The sequence below is a fragment of the Vicugna pacos genome, chromosome 6, assembly GCF_048564905.1.
Source record: "Vicugna pacos chromosome 6, VicPac4, whole genome shotgun sequence".
NCBI lineage: Eukaryota > Metazoa > Chordata > Mammalia > Artiodactyla > Camelidae > Vicugna > Vicugna pacos.
In genome coordinates this window covers 22849954-22872810 of record NC_132992.1, presented here as the reverse complement: position 1 = coordinate 22872810, position 22857 = coordinate 22849954, and the positions used below count along the sequence as shown (strand labels likewise).

Genomic DNA, 22857 nt, shown 5'->3' with positions numbered 1-22857 from the left:
AATATTTAAATTTCCCCCACTGATCTGTTTAAATGACTTAACCGCTATGTATACAGGAATTTGGGTAATAAATGATAAGCCCATAAATGGAACTTGTACAACCATAAAAATGATTCTTTTGACACTGCGCACAGGCTACACTACTGAGTGGTAAATAAGGAGGAGTCAAAATTGCATTTACACTAACATTATAAGCATAAAAATGTACAAAAAAGATTTGGAGGTTAAAAAAAGAAAGAAAAAGGCTTAGAGTCGTGTGTGGGATGATGGGATTATGAGTAAGATTATTCACCCTATTTCCCAATCTTTCAGTAGTGCTATTACAACTCTAATAATATAACTTCAATTATAAATGTTTTGTTTCACATTTTTATCAGTAAACGTAGAATCAGACTCATTAACTGGATGATCCTGAACAGAAGTTGGTGAGTTTTCATGGCAAAGTAACCCACGCAGCCAAAAGCGAGTAGCCTCAGTAAAGGCTGTATATTCAGAGTTTACCATGTGCTAGAAACTGTTCTAGGTATATTTCTAGGTATATTTTCACTAACTTCTCATAACAACCGTGAGAGAAGTACTATTATTATTCTTATCACAATGGAGAAAACGGAGGTTCCAAGATTAAATTACCCAAGGTCATACAACTAGTAAGTGGCAAAACTAACCCTAGAGCCCCAGTGTTTAGCTCCGGATCCGAGTCAGGGAGCAGCCCGAACCCTGCCGCAGCGTGGCACCCTCTAACCCCTCACCTGCTAGGGCTATAACGCCCTCACAAACCCCAGACGCTCCAACCACCGGCTGGTACTCATTTGCCTCCCCTGACACCACCCCAGAGCGACTTCCGCCCCGGTCCCCGGCTTTTCTCGACCGGGTACTCCACTTTCCCCGAGCAGGTCCATCTGCTTTTCCAGTCCCGTGGGAAACTAGGCCTCATGACACTGGAGTTCCGGCCAGGTGAGGAGACCGGGATAGAGTAATAACAATCCCGAAGCTCCGCTAACTGAGATTTGGAGTCAATTAGCTTCCAAAAAGGCCCGCTCCCCTCGACCCTATCTTTTTTGCCCTATGTGAGAAAGTGGGGAGAATTTAGAGCTTTCCGCGTCTCCTTCCTGCATCCCGCCTTCAGGTTGCAAACTCCATCCCGCACCTTTCAAATAGGATCCAGATATTCCTAACACCCTTCGCCTCCAAGGAGCAAGGGTCCACTCGTGCCCTATTCCTCCGCAGCCGCCCAAGAGCTGTCCTCGGCCTCAAAGGACTGGTCCTGCTAGAAATGCCCCCGCGAAATCTTTGGAGACCTACCATAAACTTGGACAGCAAACCGTCCTACCCGCTCTTCCCCAGTCTGGCCCCGTGGGGTCGCCCACTCCACAGGGTTTTGATTTTATCTTGTGCGCCTCTCTGTTCAGGCTGTGAACTTCTTGGGCCCAGAATGTGCTCTTCTTCCGGTCCTCGGCACCTAGCATAGCGAGCAGGAATTAAGCGCTCAGCATGAATTTGAATGAATTGTAACCGCCGGCTGTTAACACCGTTCTCCAGGGTTCCAAGATCTCACCAAACGCAATTGCCTTTCCAAGTTTCCTCCATCACTGTTTTCCACCCCACCACCTCTTCCTTCTTGAAATTCTGCTTTGACTTTTCTAGACTCTACACTTCCCTGGATCTCCTGCCTCCTTGAACTTTTTCTAACTGCCTCCTTTATTTACTTTCTCCTTCCACAGCTTCAAATGCAGGTTGTCTCCAATGCTCAGCCTTTATCTTCCCCTTTTCTAGTTTCAGATATGAGTTATCTGTAGACAATCTGATAATCTTTTCCCCTAAAGACCAGCATACATTTCCAGTATCTTTTGTTTTTACTGAAGTACAGTCGATTTACAATGTTGTGTTAATTTCTGGTGTTCAGCATATATATATATATATATATTATTACCTTGCATAGTCTTTTTCATTATAGGCCATTGGTTTCCAATTTCCACTAGCATCTAAATTTGTTTTGTCTAAAACGGAATGTATCACATTTACCCATATTAATTCCTCTTCTTATCTTCCTTGTTTTTATAAATCCCACATCTTTCTAAGCTGAAAATCCTTGGCTTCTCTCCTTAAAACCTCCTCTCACCGACCCTAAGTCCTGTATGTTTTGTTGTTGTCTTTGATTTTTCACTCCAAATTCAGTGAAACCCAATAGTTATTGCTCTGTGCAACTTACATTCAATCTGCTGACTGCCCTACTCGGGACAAAATAGTTTGTCTATTTCCATTTTAAAATATGGCACCCAGAAATAAGCAGAAAATTCCTTTGGCCTCCAGACATGCCACTGCATCAATTCTAAGCCCTCCATAATCTCCTACTCCACCATACTACTCATACATATCCTCAATTTCTCATCTGTATGGTCAAGCCATTCAAGATGGCTGTTGTCTTGCTCTCTGTATATCCCCTGTTGGACCAGGCTCTGCTTCACTCACATGACTATCCAATCCTGTTCATTACAGGGCTTAATTAGTCCCTGATAACTGATGAGTAGGGTCACATAATTGAAGAGCTGGCAGTTCTCAAGCAGATTTTTCATTAAACAACATATATTGTCTGTTCTTCTGAGGATATTTCTATCTGCAGTGCAGAGGCCACTTTAATAAATATCTGAAACAGACATATTCTTTTTCTGTGGTTCTTGTCTTAGTTGACTCCAGGTAGGTAAACCCAAATCCAACACCCACCAATATATGAGCAGTAACAATCCCTTCAGACTGAGGTGATTTTATCCTCCTTTACAATTATAATTGCAATCTATGTGGCTCCATTACAGCCCCTTCCTGACTTGGATCTGGGAAAGACCTGCCGTGTCTGCCACACCATTATAAATCTCCTCAGCCTGAACTGCTTTTGGCTAAACCTGGGGAAAAAGTTTATTTTCCATTTTCCAGGGTGCAAGACTTGGACAGACTTAATAGCTTCAGTTTCTGACTGGCATTTCCTAACTGGTCCTTGTTTTCAGAAGTTAAGCCCTGAGGGGGAAACTACTCATTGTTTCCTAATATGTGTTCTTCCTTTGATTCATTATAATAGAATAGTTAGCTGAGCACATAAATAAAATTTTTACATTCCCCAGCCTCCTTTGCAGCTACCAATGGAAATAGAAATGTTATGTGATAGCTGCTGGGAGCTTTCCTTAAAAAACAGTCGACACATTTCTTCTCCCTCCTTCCCCTTTTCTTTCACATTACTGCTTAGAACTTGGAAATGACAATTAGAACTCCATCTTGGACCATGAGGATGAGGGCAACCCCCTGCAGAAGTAGCAGAAAGCCAGAAGGAGCTTGGGACCTTGAGGACTTTATGAATCAGAGCAGCCAAAATAGCCCTGGATTGCCTATATCCAGATGTTAATGTGAAAAATAAATTTTTAAAATTGAAGTATAGTTGATATTTTTTAATTTATTTATTTTATTATTTGGGGGGGATTAGGTTTATTTATTTTTAGAGGAGATACTGGGGATTGAATAACCTAGGACCTTGTGCATGCTAAGCACTCTAACACTTGAGCTATACCCTCACCCCAAAAAATAAAATTGTTTTCCTATTTAACACTGCTAATTAGGGTTTATCACCTACAGGTGACTCTGATTCTAAACAATATATCCCACTTTGTACTACTCTCTGTAAGTGTACAGCTTGACTCACTTTGAGTAAGTTTCTCTTTTAGTAAAAATAGCATATCCAGATAGACCCAATGGGAAAGACAAACAGAGATCTAAATCCACTGAGCTTTTGTGATTATGGAAATCAGCTCTATCAATGTGTCCAATACAGTAGTCATTAGCCACATGTGGCTATTAAGCATTTGAAATGAGGAATTGAATTTTTTGTTTTATTTATTTAAATTAAGTTTCAAAAACCATGTGTGACTAGTGGCTACCAAATTGGACAGTGTCATCCTAAATAATGGAGTGAGAATCTGAATTACTCCCAAATCAGTCAGCATGTGAAAGCCAGAGATTAATTAACATGATATGGGAAATACGGTAAGTATAAATTTTGCCACAGATTGAACTTTCAGAAGAGTCAAGTAATATTGGCTTGGGTAGTTTTAGACAGTAGAGCATTATTCTGTATTTTCTCTCCTTCATGCCCTAAATGTGGGTTCCCTTAAGATTTAGTACTTAAGCTCTTCTCCCCCTTTGAGGTTTTATCCACCTCTACTTCACTGTAACCTCATTAAGCATTCAGTCTGCTTTGTGTTCCCACACAGAATTACTACTTCATTTTGAAATAAAGCCACCTGTTTTAGCCACACCTGTCTCCTAATGTATGTAAGAGGTGACTTTTTTTTTAATGTGGCTTCTCAAAACTTTATTTTCTTCATCAGTAAAATGGAGAGTATAACACCACCAAATGAGATAACGCATGTAAAACCCTTCATATAATGCTTAGCAAAGAGCAGGAATTCAATAAAGGTTAGATATCAATTACTATTACTGGATTTATACATATCTTCATATTTCTTTGCTGTTGTTACTGCACAATTCAGCAATTAATAACAGTATATGTTAAAGCAATAATAGTAATTTTTATATATATCCTATACAGTTTGGAAATTTCATATACACATCATTACATGTAGCAATTACCCCATATTATAGAGGACACTCTTGGATGTTAAACAATCTGCTGAAGGTTACATTAGCAAAATGTGGAACCAAATTTCGAAAATCAAATCTCTTAACTCTACAACCAGTATCCTTTCTAGTGTCCCATTATTTGGTTCAAAGAGATGTCTTAAGAGGTGACTTTCTGGGTGCAAGTGCCTGTGTAGAAGTGCCTGGAGGGGATCATTCCCAAGTAGCGCAAGTACACTGGGGATCACTTTATGACGAAGGTCACCCAGACCACAGGACTTGGAGTGAGAATGCAAATTTCCCTCATCAGAATAGGGGTACCTATTAGAACATGAGAACGTATTCCACCCCACAGAGCAGAGCCCTGAGTGACAGAGGAGGGCTCTGGGGTAGAACTCTAGTTCCCCAGGCAAGAAAAAAAAAAAAAGACAAAAAGGCCCTACAAAAAAGACTGCAAAAAGACCCTGCACAGACAAAGGCCTCCAGGAGAATCTAGTATTTCCCACAGTGCCAATACCCAACTACATCCTTATTAGATGCACCTAATGAATGAATAAGGAAAAACAAGAGAAAATATAGCACAATGATTTCCAAGGATCATAATATTAAAAAGGCTAAATGTGGTCATACACTGATTTTGGCCATAGTCTCTACATGAGAACAGTTTAAGCAGCTTGCACAGAATCTTTTAGAGAAGTAAGAAGCAAATAGGGGAATTAAAATAAATGCAAATTTAGACAGAAAATTGAATTTTTATTCAGAGAGAGATGATAATATCAGTTAACATGTATTGAGCAGTACTACGTACCAGACACTTTTCTCAGTGTTGCACATGTGTTAACACATTTAATGAACAAAACAAGCCCATGAGGCAGTACAGATGAGGAAACTGAGGCCCAGAAAAGCTCCAGAAATAGAACTGACTGAAACTGGAAGGGGAGAAGTGAGAAGTCAGAAAATCATAAAATTATACTATTCAAAAGGAGATTAGTGATCAGGTTATACCAATGTTTGTTGGCTTGCTTTTTTATTGTGATAAAACATATATAACATAAAGCTGATCATTTTAACCCTTTTTAAGCATACAGTTGGTTCAGTGGCACTAAGTACATTCACCTTGTTCTGTACCCATCACCACCATCCATTTCCAGAAATTTTTCATCTGCCCAAACTGAAACTCTGTACCCAATAAACACTAACTTCCCATTCCCTGCTCTACCTAGCCCCTTGGCAACCAGCATTCTGCTTTCTGTCTCTATGAATTTAACCACTTTAGGTAGTTAAGTGGAACCATACAATATTTGTTCTTTTGTTTTTGACTTATTTTACTTAGCGTAGTATCTTCAAAGTTCATCTACATTGTAGCACATGTTAGAATTTCCTTCCTTTTTAAGGCTGAATAATAGTTTGTTGAATATATACACCAGATTTTGTTCATCCATTCATTACTTATGGATAGTTGGGTTGTTCTCACCTTTTGGGTAATGTGAATAGATGCTACTGCGAACATGTGTGTACAAATCCCTGCTCAAGTTTCTGCTTTTACTTATCTTGGGTATACACCCAAAAGTGGACTGGCTAGGTCATATGGTAATTCTAATTTTAATACTATGATGAATCACCATGCCATCTTCTATAGTGGCCGCACCATTTTACATTCCCACTAGCAATGTACAAGGGTTTTAATTTCTCCATATTCTCATTAACATTTGCTATTTTCTGCTTTTTTTTTTTAGAATATCCATCCTAATGTATGTCAAGTGGTATCTCATTGTGGTTTTGATTTGCATTTTCCTATTTATCAGTTGTTTGATTTTTTTAAGTATAGGAAACCTCATGTGTATTTATTAGCATTGGGAACGGGAAGCTGAAGGGAGGGAAATTGTTCAAGTAAGAAGGAAAGACATGAAAACGGGAGGCAGAAGAGTGAGCAGAAGCATTATGAGGGGGAAATAAAGACGAAGCATTGGGGAAAATGATTATTTAGGTAAAACAGCCAGTTCTATGTTATCTTTTCCCATGCCCCCCCAGGAGATCTCAGGTAGTGGGCTTCACCAGAACTTAATTGTATCTATGTTCATAACAAAACTGAAACCTACCCAAATTAGAAATGGAGACAGTCTATCTACTTGTAGACATTGGGCAGCCAAACGTCCTGAAATTATAATATGATAAAAAGAACAAAAAGAGGCAGATCAAGAGCAGGCCACTGAAAAGAGAGGCCCCCTTGCTCAAAATGAAATGAATACTGAAAGCATCATTTGGAAGCCTGGGCCCAGAGGACACTGAAGACACTGCATCAGACATGCAAGAGAAGAGCCTTGCAGTCCCCTGTGATGCAGAGAGAAAAGAGGCAGAGGTGTTGTCCAGCCCTGGCCAACCTTAGTAGGTAGCATAACTTTGATGTAGTTTTCAATTAATATTAAATGGGATAATATATGTAAAGTGTAAGCATAATTCTCAGAATTTTTTCCAAGTGTTCAAGAAAAGCTAGCTTTTACTGTTGAACTCAGGGAAAGTGCCCAATAAGCACACAGTCTACTGCAGAGCATGGCATCAAAATAACAATGGCAGCACAGTGTGAGAAGAACTATAGTAGAGGGAGGTACTAGGTACCAGGTGGCCCAAGGAAGGGTGTGATGAGCACTTAGGGGCCAGGCATTGAACTTAACACATTTGACGCATTTCCTCTTTTAACCCCCACAACATCCTATGAAGTAGGTACTAATATTATGCCTATCTCACAGGTGAGGAACCTGAATCTTAGAGGTGTGAAGTAATTTGCTAGTCACAGGTTTGTCACAGCTGGTGAAGTGGTAGAGCTGGGATTTAAACTACGTTTATCAGCTATCTCCAGGATACACGCTCATTATCCACTGCTGTTTCATATCTGCTCATCTGAGTCAGGGAGTAGTTCCAAGAGGAAGGACACAAGCTGAGTACTGAAAGATAAAGCATTTAACAGACAGATGAGAAGGGAAAAGACAAACCAGGCGAGGCAGCATGAATGCCCCAATGAATAGAGTTACAAAAGAGATCACGTAAAAAACAGACTTAAGATATAATCCAGCAATTCCACTCCTGGGCATATATCCAGAGGGAACTCTAATGCAAAAAGATACATGAACCCCAATGTTCATAGCAGCACTATATACAATAGCCAAAACATGGAAGCAACCTAAATGTCCATAAATAGATGACTGGATAAAGAAGTTGTGGTACATATGCAATGGAATAGTACTCAGAAATGAAAAAGAATAAAATAATGCGATTTGCAGCAACATGGATGGAACTGGAAATATCATTCTAAGTGAAGTAAGCCAAAAAGAGAAAGAAAAATATCATATGATATCACTCATATATGGAATCTAAAAAAAAACAGACACTGTGAACTCATCTACAAAACAGAAACAGACTCGCAGACTTAGTAAACAATCTCACAGTTACTGGGGAAAGGGGGTGGGAAGGATAAATTTGGGAGTTTGAGATTTACAAATATTAGCCACTATATATAAAAATAGACTTTTTAAAAGTTTCTTTTGTATAGCACAGGGAACTATGTTCAATATCTTGTAACAAGAATAATTTTAATGGAAAAAATATGAAAACAAATATATGTATGTATATGCATGACTGGGACATTGTGCTGTACACCAGAGACTGATACATTGTAATTGACTGTACTTTAATAAAAAAATTTTAATTAAAAAATTTTTTTGAAAAGAGATCATGTATCTGGAGACAAGAGTTCTGCTTGGTAGAAAGAGGACCATTTCCACTGACTAAATTCACACATAGAGTCAATCCTGGGGCATCAGATCATAAGCTAAGGAAGTCAAGAGAGAGGAGTAGTCAATAGTGTCCAATGCTCCAGAGAAGTCAAACAAGGTAAGAACTGAGAAGGAACAATGGATTTGGTAGCAATTACTGATGAAGGGATTGGGAGCAATTTTTGTCCCAGGATTAGGGCCAAAGAATAAATGGACGATGAGGGAGTTCATCTGAAAGCCATGACCATGGCTTTCAGAAGCATGGCTCTTACAGTGAGTCTCTGTTATTCACTGCTAAGCAGCCTTTCCTCTCCTTCCAGTGCTGTGTCCCCCAGAATTGTTTGGAAAACCATTCCTCCCCCATTCTCAGCCACATGATTTGGGTAGGATTAACTCCAAATCTGGCTCCAAAGGTTGCTCTAACTGGCTTATCCAATCAGCACAGCCCATTCCTTGGCTCCAGGGATCAGTTCAGTGATTGACAACTAACCCACTCAGTACCAAGGAGCACTGGGGCCTTCTAGAAAGAAACAACTTTCTCTCTCTTCTTTGGAAGTTCCTGAGTGAGATCCTCTATTTCTCCCTGGGTAATATGGCCATTTTGCAAGCATAAGGAGGGAACATAAAACTGCCAGGGGAAGAGCTGGGTAGGGCACCAAGGATTAAAGCAGAGCCAAGAACACAGAGGCTCCTTCTGACATCATTGGAGCTGCTGCACCAAGCCTTGTCTAAAGGTCATGCTTCTGGACTTTTTAGTCACATGAGCCAATAGATGCTTTTGTTTAAGCCAATGTATACTGAGTTTTCTGTCACTTGCAGCCAAAAGCATCCTAACTGATAGGGTTGTGAGGAAGAAATAAGAACATAATTATAGCAAGAGAAGACACAAGGTCAAACAATTTTTACTTTTCAGACAAAGAGATGTCTTAAAAAGAAGGATCTAGCAGGAAAACAGAGTGAAGACACAGAAAAAAGCAATAATCAACAGGATAATGCTTCTGAGAAATAGGAGTAGCAGAAAATAGGACACAGGAGGAGCTTTAGACAGAAGGGAGCGCCCACCAGTACCTGAAACAAAGTAGGTACTCAATTACTATTTGTCAAGTGAGTAGGTTAATGATTTGGAATCTTCTGAAAACTTTTACATATTGACAAACAACTTCTTTACAGAAGTCTGAATTCTTCTGCATTTTGAACCTTCTGAGTCATTCTCAGAGGGTCACTCTAACTTCAACACGTGATAACATGCATGTGCCACTTACTTCAGAAAACATCAAGGATCGGAAAGACTCCCTGATCCTGAATCCCTAATGTGACTTTGGGGCTTCTCAGTGTCCAGACCAGTGTTTTTCAAAACGAGACCATCTCACATCCTAGAGGAAATCACCATGGGTATCTGTTGAAAATGCAAATTCCTTGGCCTCACCTACTGAATCAGACTCTGCATTTTAATGAGCAAGCTCCTAGGTGCTTCTCAGTAAGTTCAAGAACCACTGTACTAGACTGCAAACAGTGATTTTTGTCTTTTTCACTTGTGTTTCCTCAGCACCCAGTTCAGTGCCTGCAACAGAGCAGGTGCTCAGTTAAATGTCTGACACATGAATATGTAAATCAGGGAATCCTGTACTGCTAAGTAAGCTGCAAGTTTGGCTGCTGATAAGTAATTTAAGTTATGGGATTTACTTATACTAGTGGTTCCGAGTCTGTTACATCAGTTGTGATAATAGGTCTCAGGTAAAGAGTAATTAATCATACTAAAAACCAAAGTTGGCAAATCATCAATTTATAAAAATAATTTTAAAGATAAAATGGTATCCCTATGGTAACATCCCTTTCACTCCCTAGCATTCTGACATGCTTTTTTGAGTCTTTTTTTTTTCCTTCTATTTTTGAGTACAGAGGACATTTCAGGGTATGTATATATCAGATATAGACAGCATCAGTTATCTGTGCTGAGGTAGGAACAAAAAGCTATAAACCATGGAGCTATAAAGAGCGAGGCCAAAGAGAGGGCTGACCTTACAACATCTTCAGATCAGTTCTCACTCACCAGGAAGGAACACAAGGAAGCCCAGGTTTCCCCCTGAGTAAGACTTCAACATGCACAGCATGTACAACTGCGCCATGGAGCGCAGGTGTATGGTAGCAGGCATTGCTTCATAGTTATACGTAGTTTGCTCAGAGTCCCTTGTGCCACCTTGGCCTGGCAGTCAAGCCAGTCTAACACCGCTGGCAGAGGTTACATTACAAGATAATACACGTTGCATGATCCTGTTTTGGGGTGTGTTTGCATGTTTTCCCCAAAAGGTCTGGGAAAAAAAACACACCAAACTGGTCATAAGAGTTATTCTTAGGGAATGAGATAAGGAGAGAAGGGGAAGGAGGATAAGGGTTACCTTTTTACTATACATGGTTAGGTTGTTGGATTTATGTATAACGGGAATATATTAACTTTGCATTCAAAAAATAAATGCAAAAGAGCTGGGAAAGAGTGACTGAAACATGCCCCATATTCCCCTCCCCAACTCACTAAATTACACTTTACTCAAAGGAAGAATCTAGAAACGTGTGGCACTTGTTGGTGTCACAAAAACATCTGTTGAATGAATAAAGAGCCTAGAGGAGACACTGAAAGATACCTTGTTTTTAAGCTCTGCCCTCAACACAGCAGGAGTTGGCCTTTTTTCTTTCCTTTTGATCTCATCTTTTCCTCCTTTTTTCCCTCCTCCTCTTCTTCTTCTCCTTCTTCTTCCTCTTCATAAAAAGAGAAATAGCAGAGTGCAGCAAAGAAGTTTTACCACACCACCTTCTAGTAGTAATATTAGGAAACATAGAAGTACATGAGAGCAAGAAGGAAAGTATGATTGCGTTTATATGGTGGGGCATTAGGTCATGACTTAGCTGAAAGAGAGAGTCATCTAGTCCAAGGTAAAGAAGTGGGAGAAAGAGGGAGAAAGAGGAAGGGCCATGCAGGAAAAGCATGGTGTTAGGCTGAGAGGTACATTGAGCTTAGAGTCCCCAAGCTACCATCTCCCCTCTATCCTTGAAGTCTGGCTGCTCAGTTTATTACTGAAAAGTGCTCAGGCTCTGGTGAACCAGTCCCTATTAACCAAAGACAGAGAGAATGATTTATAAGACTGACCAACAATTTACAAGGAAAAGTATGTTTGTCAGCCAGGCAACGTACCCTCTTCCCAGGAGAAAAAGTCTTTTTTACATTAGGGAGCTGCTTAGAGAACAGGGGCTTCAGAGCAGAAAGATTTGGAGGCTGCTGAGTGATATTTTCTCCAAACTGCAGAAGTCTGGTGTGTCACCCCTTTTGGGCTCCCAGGAGAGTACAACCAGTGTGATGGACACGGCATGCTAGCTGCTTAAGGTACCTCTCTCCCGCGGCGCTGGAGACGCATTAGAAAACTCCCCTCCCTAGCCCCGCTCTGGCTGCTGAGCTTCTACCTTCCTGTCCTGTCTTGACCACGTTTACAATCTTCCCCTCCACTTGTTTCACACTAAAATTATTTCCAGTGTGCTGGTCCCTGATTGCTTTGGGTAAACACACTGTAGTTGCTTGTCTACAAGACCAGGGAGAGGAAGCAAATTGGTGACAGTGGTTAAGAGCACCTCTCTGGAGTCAGACTGACTCCATTACTTACTGACTATGTGACCCTGGGAACCTCTCTGTGCCTGTTTCTGGATGGACACAGAGACAGATCCTACAGGAAGGAGGGACTGGCTGGCCCAACTCATGGCCTTTAGCTCTCAGATATTTCAGCATCTGGCTAAGATGCAGAGAGACCCCCTTGCCCAAGGTCACAGCCTTCTGATCTAATGAATACATCTAATGAATAATTGAGGCTGGGCAATAAATATCTGGCCATTTCAGCCCAATGTGGGACATTCTAACCATCTATTTTAGCTTCAGAGTGCTAGTCAGTTTACATTGTTGTCAGGTATGTACTGCAATTCAATTTCTCCCCCTTTTCCTCCCTTCCACAGTTGTCAACCCCAAGGACACTCCCTAACAAACATCCTGTACACTAAATCTCGTGTCCAGGATCTCAGAGTCCACTTCTTGGAGAACCAAACCTACCATAGTTGGTGCTAAGACAGGTCTCAAAAAGCAGGCAAAAAATGATGTTTGGAAGCTGGGTCACTCACCACACAGCTAGAACTGAAGATCCAGTAGTTCAATTGTTGAACATTTCATCGCTGGTGAACAGGGATAGTGTGCTGGTGGGAGGGACTATACTAGCTCATGGGATGTATCAGGCATTTAAAAAATATGGGGGTGGTGTATGAAGACATACAGATGGCCAACAGACACGTAAAAAGATGCTCAATATCGCTAATTATCAGAGAAATGCAAATCAAAATTATGAGGTATCACCTCACACCAATCAAAATGGCCATCATTAAAAAGTCCACAAACAATAAATGCTGAAGAGGCTGTGGAGAAAAGGGAACCCTCCTACACTGTTGTTGAGAATGTAATTTGGTGCAGCCACTATGGAAAACAGTATGGAGATTCCTTAAAAAACTAAAAAGACTTACCATATAATCTACCAATCCCACTCCTGGGTATATATCCAGAGAAAACTCCAATCTGAAAAGATACATGCACCCAAATGTTCATAACAGCACTAGTTACAATAGCCAAGACATGGAAGCAAACTAAATATCCATGGACAGATGACTGGATAAAGAAGATGTGACGCACACACACACACACACAATGGAATAATACTCACCCATAAAAAGAATAAAATAATGCCATTTGCAACAACATGAATTGACCTAGAGATTATCATATGAAGTGAAGTAAGTCAAAGACAAATATCATACGATATCATTTATATGTGGAATCTAAAAAAATGACAGAGATGAACTTATTTACAAAATAGAAACAGACTCACAGACATAGAAAACAAACTTATCGTTACCAGGGGGAAAAGGGAGGGAGGAATAAATTGAGAGTCTGGCAGATACAAACTACTACGTACAGAACAGATAAACAACAAAGTCATACTATACAGCACAGGGAACTATATACAATGACCTGTAGTAACCTGTAATGAAAAAGAGTACGAAAAATAATATATATATATGTATAACTGAATCACTATGCTGTATACCAGAAACGAACACAAGATTGTAAATCAACTATAATTCAATTTTTAAAAATATGGCAGGTATAATAACTTTAAGGATAGTGGAATTGTGTCCTGTTACTGAAAGCAAAGTGTAAAAGCCAGAGGGCCTCTTTAATAGCATATGAAGAGGGCTTCAACACCTGCAGAAGGACGGAAGGGAAAGCTGAGGCCTAGGATAATTATCAGAGTAGTTTAAGCTCCAACAGGATTAAATTCCCAATGCAGGTCAGCTAAAGGCCCAAGTTGGGAAATAATGGGACCATGACACATGGAAGGAACAGAGATACCCGACTGATACTCCTGAAGACCCTGAATTTCCAGATTCTCCTGAACCCTCTGAACCTGCAGAAATGACCCACCATCCCACACTCCTTTCTTGCTTGTGGACAGTGCAGAAGACTGTACCTTGTAAGACTGCATATACCTTCCTCAAAATCTGCCCTTACCTCTCTCATGGACACTAGTCTGCTAACTAGGGTTAAAACACCATCTAACTCAGTAGGGTATACTGGGCCTGATAAAGGAGGAAAGGGACTATATCCCACAGGAGCCGCAAGAACTAGCCAAGCATGTAATGGCAGAAGCTGGGAGAGTAGCAAGGGACTGGATTCAGAGGTTGCTTGATCAGGGACCAGGTTGTAAAATTGGATTAGGGAGAGTTACCTGACTTGGGAGAACTCTCCTGAGATACAGAATTTATCATTCTGCCAAGGACCCCAGGAAACAGTACGGATTTATTACAAGAATGACTCTTAGAAGCATGGAGAACATTACATGGGGTAAAAAATGCCACAGCTGCCAAGACAGGTGTTGTAGGAAAAGATGAAAAAACTCAGAGAGATGAGCAGGAGGTGGATGTGCTATATAAGGTCACAAATCCTGCAGAATGATTACGTTCCATGGGAAGACCAAGAGGATATTGCATTTACCGAGGCTGTAAGGAAAGTGATGGTAAGAGGTACACCAGCATCACTGAAAGTTCAGTGGTGGTTCTCCTGCGTAGGCCAGGACTGATAGTAGGACAGGCTGTTAGGAAACTAGGCTCACTAACAGCAATGTAGTGCAGGGCCTGAAAACAAGAGACCAGATGGGAGCACTTAACTGCTAGAAGTCAGGTAGATGCAATTATTTTGAATGGAAAAGTCAGAGTGAGAGCCCAGGAAGCCTGACCCTCAGAGAATTATGGAGATACTTAACAGAATACAGCATTCCCCAAGGGCAAAACAGATAGGCAGTCAACAAGGGTATTTATTCCTCAGTTTTCAATCAGGAGAAATTAAAGTTGGATGATTACACAGGTAAGGGTGGTTGCTCCAGTGAAAAGTGACCATCCTTTGCCCACTTTCAGATCTGGGCCAGTTTTCAGACCCTGACTCATTAAGAGACCATCAGGTCACCAAAAGGAGGACCCTGCAACACCATGGCAAATGTACACAGTAACGATTCCCCAAGTCCTCTCAAAGTTCACATACAGACTATAGCACTATTTTCAAATACATCTTCAAATATAGTTTAAGGAACAGAATACAAGTTAATTTTAAGTTGTTAATAAATCCACAGTAATTTACGGGGAGGCATATAAACAACAGACATTTCTCACAGTTTTGGTGGCTGGAAGTCTAAGATCAGGTGGCCAGGATGGTTGGATTCTGGTGAGGACCCTCTTCAGGTACAGACTGATATCTTTCTGCAGTGTCCTCATCTGGCAGAAGTGGTGAGAAAGCTCTCTGGGGTCTCCTTGATAAGGGCACTAATCTCATTAATGAGGGTTCCACTCTTATAACCTAATCACCTCCCAAAGGCCCCACCTCCTAATACCATCATGATAGGGATCAGGAATCCACAGTAATTTTTGCCATTTTGCATTTTCCTCAAAAACAACACATGTTGATATTATCTCTTTTGTCCTCTGGGGTGGTCTGTATGAAAAGGGATTCTCACAGCATTTTAAATGTGCATGCCTTTTGCGATGTGTATCTGTGAATAAATGTAAGTTCTTGAGAGCAGGATCTTGTCTTAGTGACTTACTCATCTTGCTCAACTTCTAGCTTAGTGCCTGAGCTCAGGCAGATAGTAGATGTTTGATAAACACATGTTGGATGAATATTTGCACATGCAAACAATTTTGTTTTGGTAAAGTGTGGATGAATATGTTGGGATGGTAGAATTTTACATAGTTTTTAAAATTCCTTCATGCTTTTTTGTCCTTTTATTTACAATAAATGGGAATTATCTTTATCATTAAAAATATTCTATTTCTCCCAGTATGTTTTTAAATTATGACAAAAAAATCATACTCAGTGTATAAGTTCAAACACCACCAAAGTGTACAAATTAAAAATAAAAATCTCCCACCTCCTACCCTCTTCCTCCAGCTCCTTCCCATTTTATTATAAACCCCCTCTCCAAACAATTGTTACTGACATTTATTGCTTCCTCTTTGCCAGGAAAAATTCTAAACACTTTTTTTACATACATTAACTAATATATACCTTATCACAACACAAAGAGGCAGATATTATCATTATCCTCATTTTACTAAGGGAAAACTTTTCACAGATTGGGTTCTTTGGGAAGCCAACTCTAAAGGAAGTTTAGATTATAGGACATCTATTCATTCAATTCAAACACTGTTTAGTCTCAATATGTACTAACTCTGGTCCATGATGCACTAGAAGACCCCTTGCAGAAAGACCAAAATCAATAGATTTCACTCAAAGAATGAATCTTTCTTAATTGTAGTCAAGAGTCACTGACTATATTCTGACTTTCTTTTATTAACACATTTAAAGAGGGTCCTCAGAGAAAGGTACCAGACTTCAGGGTAGCTAAAAATAGGGGAGGCGGCCTGGTTATTTTGGGTCATCTTGGCCATGGTCTCAGTTCCAACGATATATTGGGGGAGAGAAGGGTAGGGGACTTTTAAAAAGAAATCTTTTGTGGGCAAGGGTATAGCTCAAGTGGTAGAGTGCATGCTTAGCACACACAAGGTCCCAGGTTCAATCCCCAGTCCTTCCTCCAAATAGAAATAAATGAATAAGCCTAGTTACCTTTCCCTCATGAAATAGATAGAAAAAGTCTTTTGGAGTAAAAGAAGTAGTTAGGCTTTTAGGTTGTTTTCTCTACCTTAATCCTGAACCCTTTTCAAACTAACTGGCAGCAAACTATACATGTAGGTATGTGTTTAGTTCCAGTTTCAGGGATTTCTCTATATAAGATAAGATATTTTCTTTCATTTTTATTTTAAGGTATGCACATGTATGATATAAACTTGCTGGGGAAAATAAAATTTAGTCAGTAAAGGGAAAAAGAAAAAGGAAGCCAGAGAGCAAGAACTCATCTGCCTGACTGTGTCCAGTAACGTGCAGGGAAGATTGAGGTCTCTCAGGTTCACTACCAGAATGAAGAACTAATGGACTCCAAAATCTTTAGAGAACAGCTTTAAATTATTACTGCTTATGCTCCCTACCCTATATTCCAAATCCCACAAAGAAATCACTTCTGAAATTGTCCTTTTTATTAGCTGACCTCAACAGGCATAAAACTGAACTTATTTCCTACACACTCCAGCCTTCCAAACCTTCTCTCCACTTGTGTTCCTTATTTCCACGAAAAACCCACTCACCACGTTTCCTAAGCCAGAACCTGAACATCATTTGTGCTTGAGACCTCACCTTAATCCTCTCCCAACTAATCTTCAAGTCCTAGTAATTCTACCTTACACATTATCCAGAATCCATCCACTTCTCTCCATTTCCTTCTTCCTTAGTTCAGGGCACTATCATCTCTTGTCAAAATGACACCAACGACCCAAGTGGTTTCCCTGCCTTAGTCTCCCTTTTAATCCATTCACCACACTGCAGCCAGAGTAATCTTTTTAAAACACAAAGCTAATAATGTCCTTCTTCAGTTTAAAATCTTTCAATACTAAATTTAAAACTTCCTAATATAGTTTATTAGGCTCTGAAATATCTGGCCGCTGCATCCCTCCGCAGCCTCATCCCCCTACACCATACCCTCTGTTCCGCCATAATGAAATTTGAGTTTCCTGAACCCAACTTTTTCTATTATCGCTGGGCCTTTGACCAAGCAGTCTCTGCTTGGAACACCCTTGCCTCTACTGTTCTTTTGGGTAAATGAGACATATCCTCCAGACCCCAGCTCAATTGTCACTTGCATAGCCCAAGTAGGCAGGCTTCATCCCACAACAGGTGCCCTCAGCGTGGTCCAGCCGATTTGTGTCTTCCAGGCGCGCGGCCCTGACGTTGCCCTTGACACTTCATCAGTGTCGGACAGTTGAAAGGCTCCTTAGAGAGGACCCAGATGCTTGCGGCTCCAGTCCACTACAGGTAGGCAGCACTTGAAGCCTCGGCCCAGCCTCAGAGACACACCCTAGACTTTCAGAGGCCCGCGCGGGGTATGGGACCGTCGTTCACAGCCCGGAACCCACCCTAGCCCAGTGCAGGGCCCCACCTCCGACGCTGCGTCAGGGGCGGGGCAGGGCGGGGCCCTGGGCGCCTGCGAACGGCGTGCGCCGAGCGGGGGGCGGGGCCATGGGCGGAGCGGAGCGCGCATGCGCGGTCGCCTTTGTGTGGGTCGAGCGGCGGCGGCGGCGGCGGCAGTGGCGGTCCCACTGGCAGGCGGGCAAGAGGGGAGTCCGGGCGGCGTCCGGCGTGATAGCCGGGGGACCACCATGGTAAAGAAGCGGAAAGGCCGCGTTGTGATCGACTCAGACACGGAGGACAGCGGCAGCGACGAGAACCTGGATCAGGTAAGGACAGGCCGCGGAGGCGCGGGCCAGTGGAGCGGGAGGGCTGAGTCCCGGCCACGGGAGTCGGGAGCCGGTCGGGCCCCGGGCCTCCTGGCCCTAGCGCCCAGCCCACCCCTTGCCCTCAACGCCGCTGCTGCCTCCTTCATGTCCCCCTCGCAGTGCCTGGGGCCCTCGGAGTCTGGCCGGGGCCTGGAGAGGGAGCCCGACGGACTTGGCGCCTTGGGCGGGGAGGCGGGGCAGGGACCAGGCTGGTGGGCCTCGAGCTCGGAGGACCGAAGGGGTCCTTGATTTGCCAGGGCCAGATCGGGGCGGCAGGCTGCAGCCAGGCGATCCGGGCAGGGAGAGATAGGAAGTATCGCCCTCCAACCGGGGAGGCTGGAAGATTTTGGAGGAGGTGCAAGGGTGAGCGTGAGGCTGTTGCGAGGAGGGAGGCCGGTAAGGTGCAGGCTCTGGAGGATGAAGTTTTTCAGACAAGGGTGTGAGCTGAGAGGAGGGACACTCGTAAATGTTCCGGGGAACCTCTGCCGTGCCTGATGAGGAAGACTTAGAAGTGGGCACAGATCTATTTGTCAGCTAGGGTCGTTTGTGGTGAAGAAGGGTCCCTGTTCAGATGTCAGACCCAAGAAAGCTCTTGAGAGGAGGAAAGAGGGCAGAAGTGGAGAAATATCTAGGGCAGCATGGAGGGACTGTGGCGAGGCCTCTTGGCCCTTTTCATGCAGCATCCCAGAATTCTTTCTACTTGAAAGATGTGCAGGAACCTTTGAAAGTAACTTTTGGTCTCACTGTCTTGGGGTTGCTTGAACTGTTTATATACTGTGGAAAATACTGTAGGGAGGAAGGCTGGCTGTCCTTTGTAGCGGTGCTCTAATGATACTAGAAGATACAAAGAGGATTTTCCCCAATGTTTTGTGAACAAATGATGTAAATAAAGAGTATGCAAGAAGTAGTAGTTTTATAAGTTGAGTAGAGAGAGTACTGAACTTAAAATCTGAAATTTTGAGTTCTACACTGTTTTTAAGCTATGTATCTTTGACCATAACTGTAAAGTCTAGATCAGACATCAGCCTTATGTATCTGATTGGGTTATTGTAAGGATCAAGTTATAAGAATTAATGTTGATACAAGCTCTTGCAAACTTAAGCTTTTCTGTAAATGGCTTCTTGGGAGTCTTTGTATTAGGGCAGAGGTGTCAGGACTGAAATATTAGAGCATGGAAGGAGAGGACTTTAAGAAAGGGACTAGAGATGTGTTGAAAAGAGAGCTGTTTTGAAAATGATGGTATGGAGGTGGGAGGTGGGGAAGTAGTGGGGCCTGTGGAGAACTATCAAAGGGCTAGAAACCTTGTTATGGGATTGGAATTGAAAGGTAAGTGGAAAATGTTCTCACTGAAAGGCTCCAAAAATTTAATGATAGTTAAAAAATATATTCTTGAGTGTAAAAATTTGGTTAATAATTTTAGACTGTCACTTAAGAGGATTAGAATTTTTTAAAACTATTTTCTAATCTAGAAATGTAGATATTGCTGATAATAACATCAGCTACCATTTTCATTGGGCCTGGGGTGAACTAGTCACCTCAATTAAGTGCTTTATTTACATTGTCAGCTTTTTAAATTATGGTGCAGTTGGTATCATTTTCCCCATTTTAGATATTAGGAAAATAGAGGTTGAAGATGTAACTTAACCTGGATTCACACTACTTGTTAGAGGAGTTTGAACCCAAATCTGTACCACAAGGCCTATATTCTTTCCACTATACCAACTTAATCTGATTTTCATATTGCAAAATGAGTGATGTTTCATAGCCATTTTCTGTGTTAGTAGAATTCATGTTTATAAAGTACATTGAATAGTTTAGAGGAAATTGATACATCAGTTTAAAAGATTATTTGGGGAGCTTCCTTGGTAAAGCACTTTCAAGATATCTGTTCTGATGAATGAACTAAAGTATAAATTATTCTGTCCTTGGTGATTTTCCACAGAATTCTGACAAATCAAATGAATTGACAGCTTCCTTTTGTAGTAGAGTGACTTTACCTGTTCCACAAAAATCTTTTCCAAAGTGAAAACTGGAAGGGATTATAACTTTAAACCCAACTCTATCTATTTGTAGGATGAAATTTGTAAGTAATACCCAATGCATTTTTCACAGCAATTTCAGCTTCCTCCTCTTTAACCATTCGTTGGCATTCTTTTATCAGACAGAAACCAGATCAAAATTTTCTTTTTCTGCACTTCCTAACAGAGGCACCATTGCCTTCTGTCTATCTGTTCAGCACTGTGCCAGGCTCTCAGAGGAATCAAAAAGAAGGATCTCTGCTCTCCAGTTTTCCCAGAGATGTTTAGCAGAAGCTCAAAATCACCCAGGTTTGCGGGTCTTTAGGAATCGTCAGAACAGAATTTAATGCATTCTTGGCCTTTCCTCACCAAGATACCTTGGGCTACTCCATCTAGTTTCGTGCCTTTGTTGGGAATATACATTGTATTTGCTGTCTAATGTATGGTTCTTGTGGAAAAGAACAAACCATGACAAATCACTGAGTGTCTACTGTGAGAGTGGAGCACAGTTTAGTAAGGAGATCCTTTATCTGTGAGTTTCCCAGATAGGACTTAATGAATCAGACTCTCAGGGTACCGCCTCCTCTGCATTTTTACCAGGTACAGCCCAGGTACTTATTTGTGTTAAAGACTGAGACCACTGCCTGTATGCAAGTTAATCTTTTTAGTAAGACACTGAGAGAGTAGTTTGGGAGAGAAATAGCTTCCTGTCTCAGCCATAATGTGTCCACATATAACTGAAGGAACTTAACAGAGATGTTTAAGGTGGCAAAGCTGCTGGTTCTTTTAAATCTCTGAAGCTGTTTGAATTGTTGGGATGCCTTTTTTGAGGCCTGTTTCTTTCTTTCCTTTCTTCTTGGTGGAAAGGGGTATGTAGAAACTGAATTAGAGTCATTTAAATTTTGTTTTAACTTTCAAAGATTTTTAAAACTCAGACCTTTGAGAACTGGAAGGATTTATTTTAACATGTGACTTGATAATGACCTTTTTTTTATGTTGGCCACACCCTTTCTTCAGCATTTTAGAATTGCAAATCATGAAGATACTTGCTTTTGGTGCTTCATGGGTAAGGGGGGGGGACAGAATTTGAGGCAAACCTAGGGTTTTTTTACCCTATCATGTACCTCCATGGAGATTATGTGTTACTTTTTATAGAGTAGTATCTATGCAGTAGGTCCTATAAAATGAAAAACGTCCAAGATAATAAAGGAATCAGTCATCTATTCAGATCAATACAGTTCAGTATTTATAGAAACTTTACCCTGTTTTAAGAAAAAAAGAAATCTACATGTGCCTGGGGCGCTTTATTTCAAAATTTCCATTCTTATTTAAAATGGTGATTATGTTGTCATGTCCTCTTTTTCTCTGCTCCTTTTACTTGTAGTAGCCATAAATAAACATTTTTTGAAAGATAGATCCCCAAGTATTTTCTAGGAATTATTTTTAGACATTATATATTTAAAAATATCATTATTATAAAGTATCCTTCCATAAACCTTTCCCATAAAAGTTGGGAAATTTAAAAATTGTGCTTCTCATTAATGTAGTCTTTTTACATTAGTCAGAGCAGAGTTTGAAGTCTAGGATGAACTTGTGAGAAGTGTCAGTGTTAACTTGAGAAGTTTTAAATTTGTGTCATAATGTTGCATCTAGCCTGATGTAACTCATCTGCTAATTTCACTCGACCTTTGTTTAGAAATGCTGCAGGGAACATTGAGTCCCATGGGAGCTTTAAGGGAGAGGCTTTTATGAAAAATTCAAAGCCCATCTTTGGATACTGGTTCTCTTGGTGTACTTATTTGCTCCCTTACTAGACATAAGTATCCCAAGGGCAGAGGTGTTGTTGATGTTTTTTTTTTTTTAATCTTTCAACAAATGTTAGGCGGTACTAGGTACTAGGGCTGTTGGGTGAACAAAATGGAAGCAGTTTCCACCTTCAAGGAGCTTAGAAGAGAGGAGAGAGAGGAAAGAGAAGAGGGAGAGGGTTAGAAGGGATAGGGAGGGGCAGGTGTAGGCATTGCTCCGAGAGTCATTTCCTTACACTTACATTACAGGCTGTGAAAGAAGAGCAAGGATGCTGTGAGAATTTGCCCAGGGACCCTATGCTTGCTTGATGTGAGTGACATTTAAACTGAGACCTGGAAGATGGGTTAGGAAAAGGGAGATTAGGAAACTGAAGAGTGCAGGGACTTTTGAGTGTTCATGGTTGAGGGACCAACATGTACAAAAATGTGCTGAGGCAGGAAGGACCTAGCATCCCCATGAAACTGAAAGAAGCAGAGTGACTGGAACATCATTGGTTGGGGAGAGAGTGGTACAAATGAAGTTACGCAAGTAGTCTGTGTGGACCCTTTCAGGATGGAAAAGCCAGTTTAGTGGAACACAACCAGCATTAAAAAAAAAAAAAGGATATTGAATCAAATAGAAGACATCATATGTCAGACCTAGTAAAGATAAGTATTGTTTCATGTAACTTGTGTTTCATATATATA

At 41.2% G+C, this 22857-nt stretch overlaps 2 protein-coding genes across 7 annotated transcripts in view; one reads left to right on the top strand and one right to left on the bottom strand.

Moving 5' to 3' along the window:
• Window positions 1-17961, bottom strand: part of NDUFAF1 (NADH:ubiquinone oxidoreductase complex assembly factor 1) — a 28452-nt gene extending 10491 nt beyond the window's left edge. For 2 of the 6 annotated variants that reach the window (XM_015237143.3, XM_031672935.2), the window contains exon 1: window positions 750-861. Coding sequence is in view for 1 of the 6 variants with exons in the window: in XM_072962653.1 (XP_072818754.1) it covers window positions 17694-17716 (23 nt within the window). In the remaining 5 variants the exon portion in view is untranslated. Of the gene's footprint in view, window positions 1-665; window positions 862-1302; window positions 1508-1930; window positions 2004-17693 lie in introns of those variants that run through there. The other 4 variants (XM_072962652.1, XM_072962653.1, XM_072962651.1 and 1 more) reach the window with 4 other exon arrangements.
• A 141-nt stretch (window positions 17962-18102) lies between these two features.
• Window positions 18103-22857, top strand: part of RTF1 (RTF1 homolog, Paf1/RNA polymerase II complex component) — a 40759-nt gene continuing 36004 nt past the window's right edge. Inside the window, exon 1 of the mRNA XM_031672932.2 lies at window positions 18103-18308. Within this exon, the coding sequence (XP_031528792.1) occupies window positions 18111-18308 (198 nt within the window). The 5' untranslated portion in view covers window positions 18103-18110. The remainder of the gene's footprint in view (window positions 18309-22857) is intronic.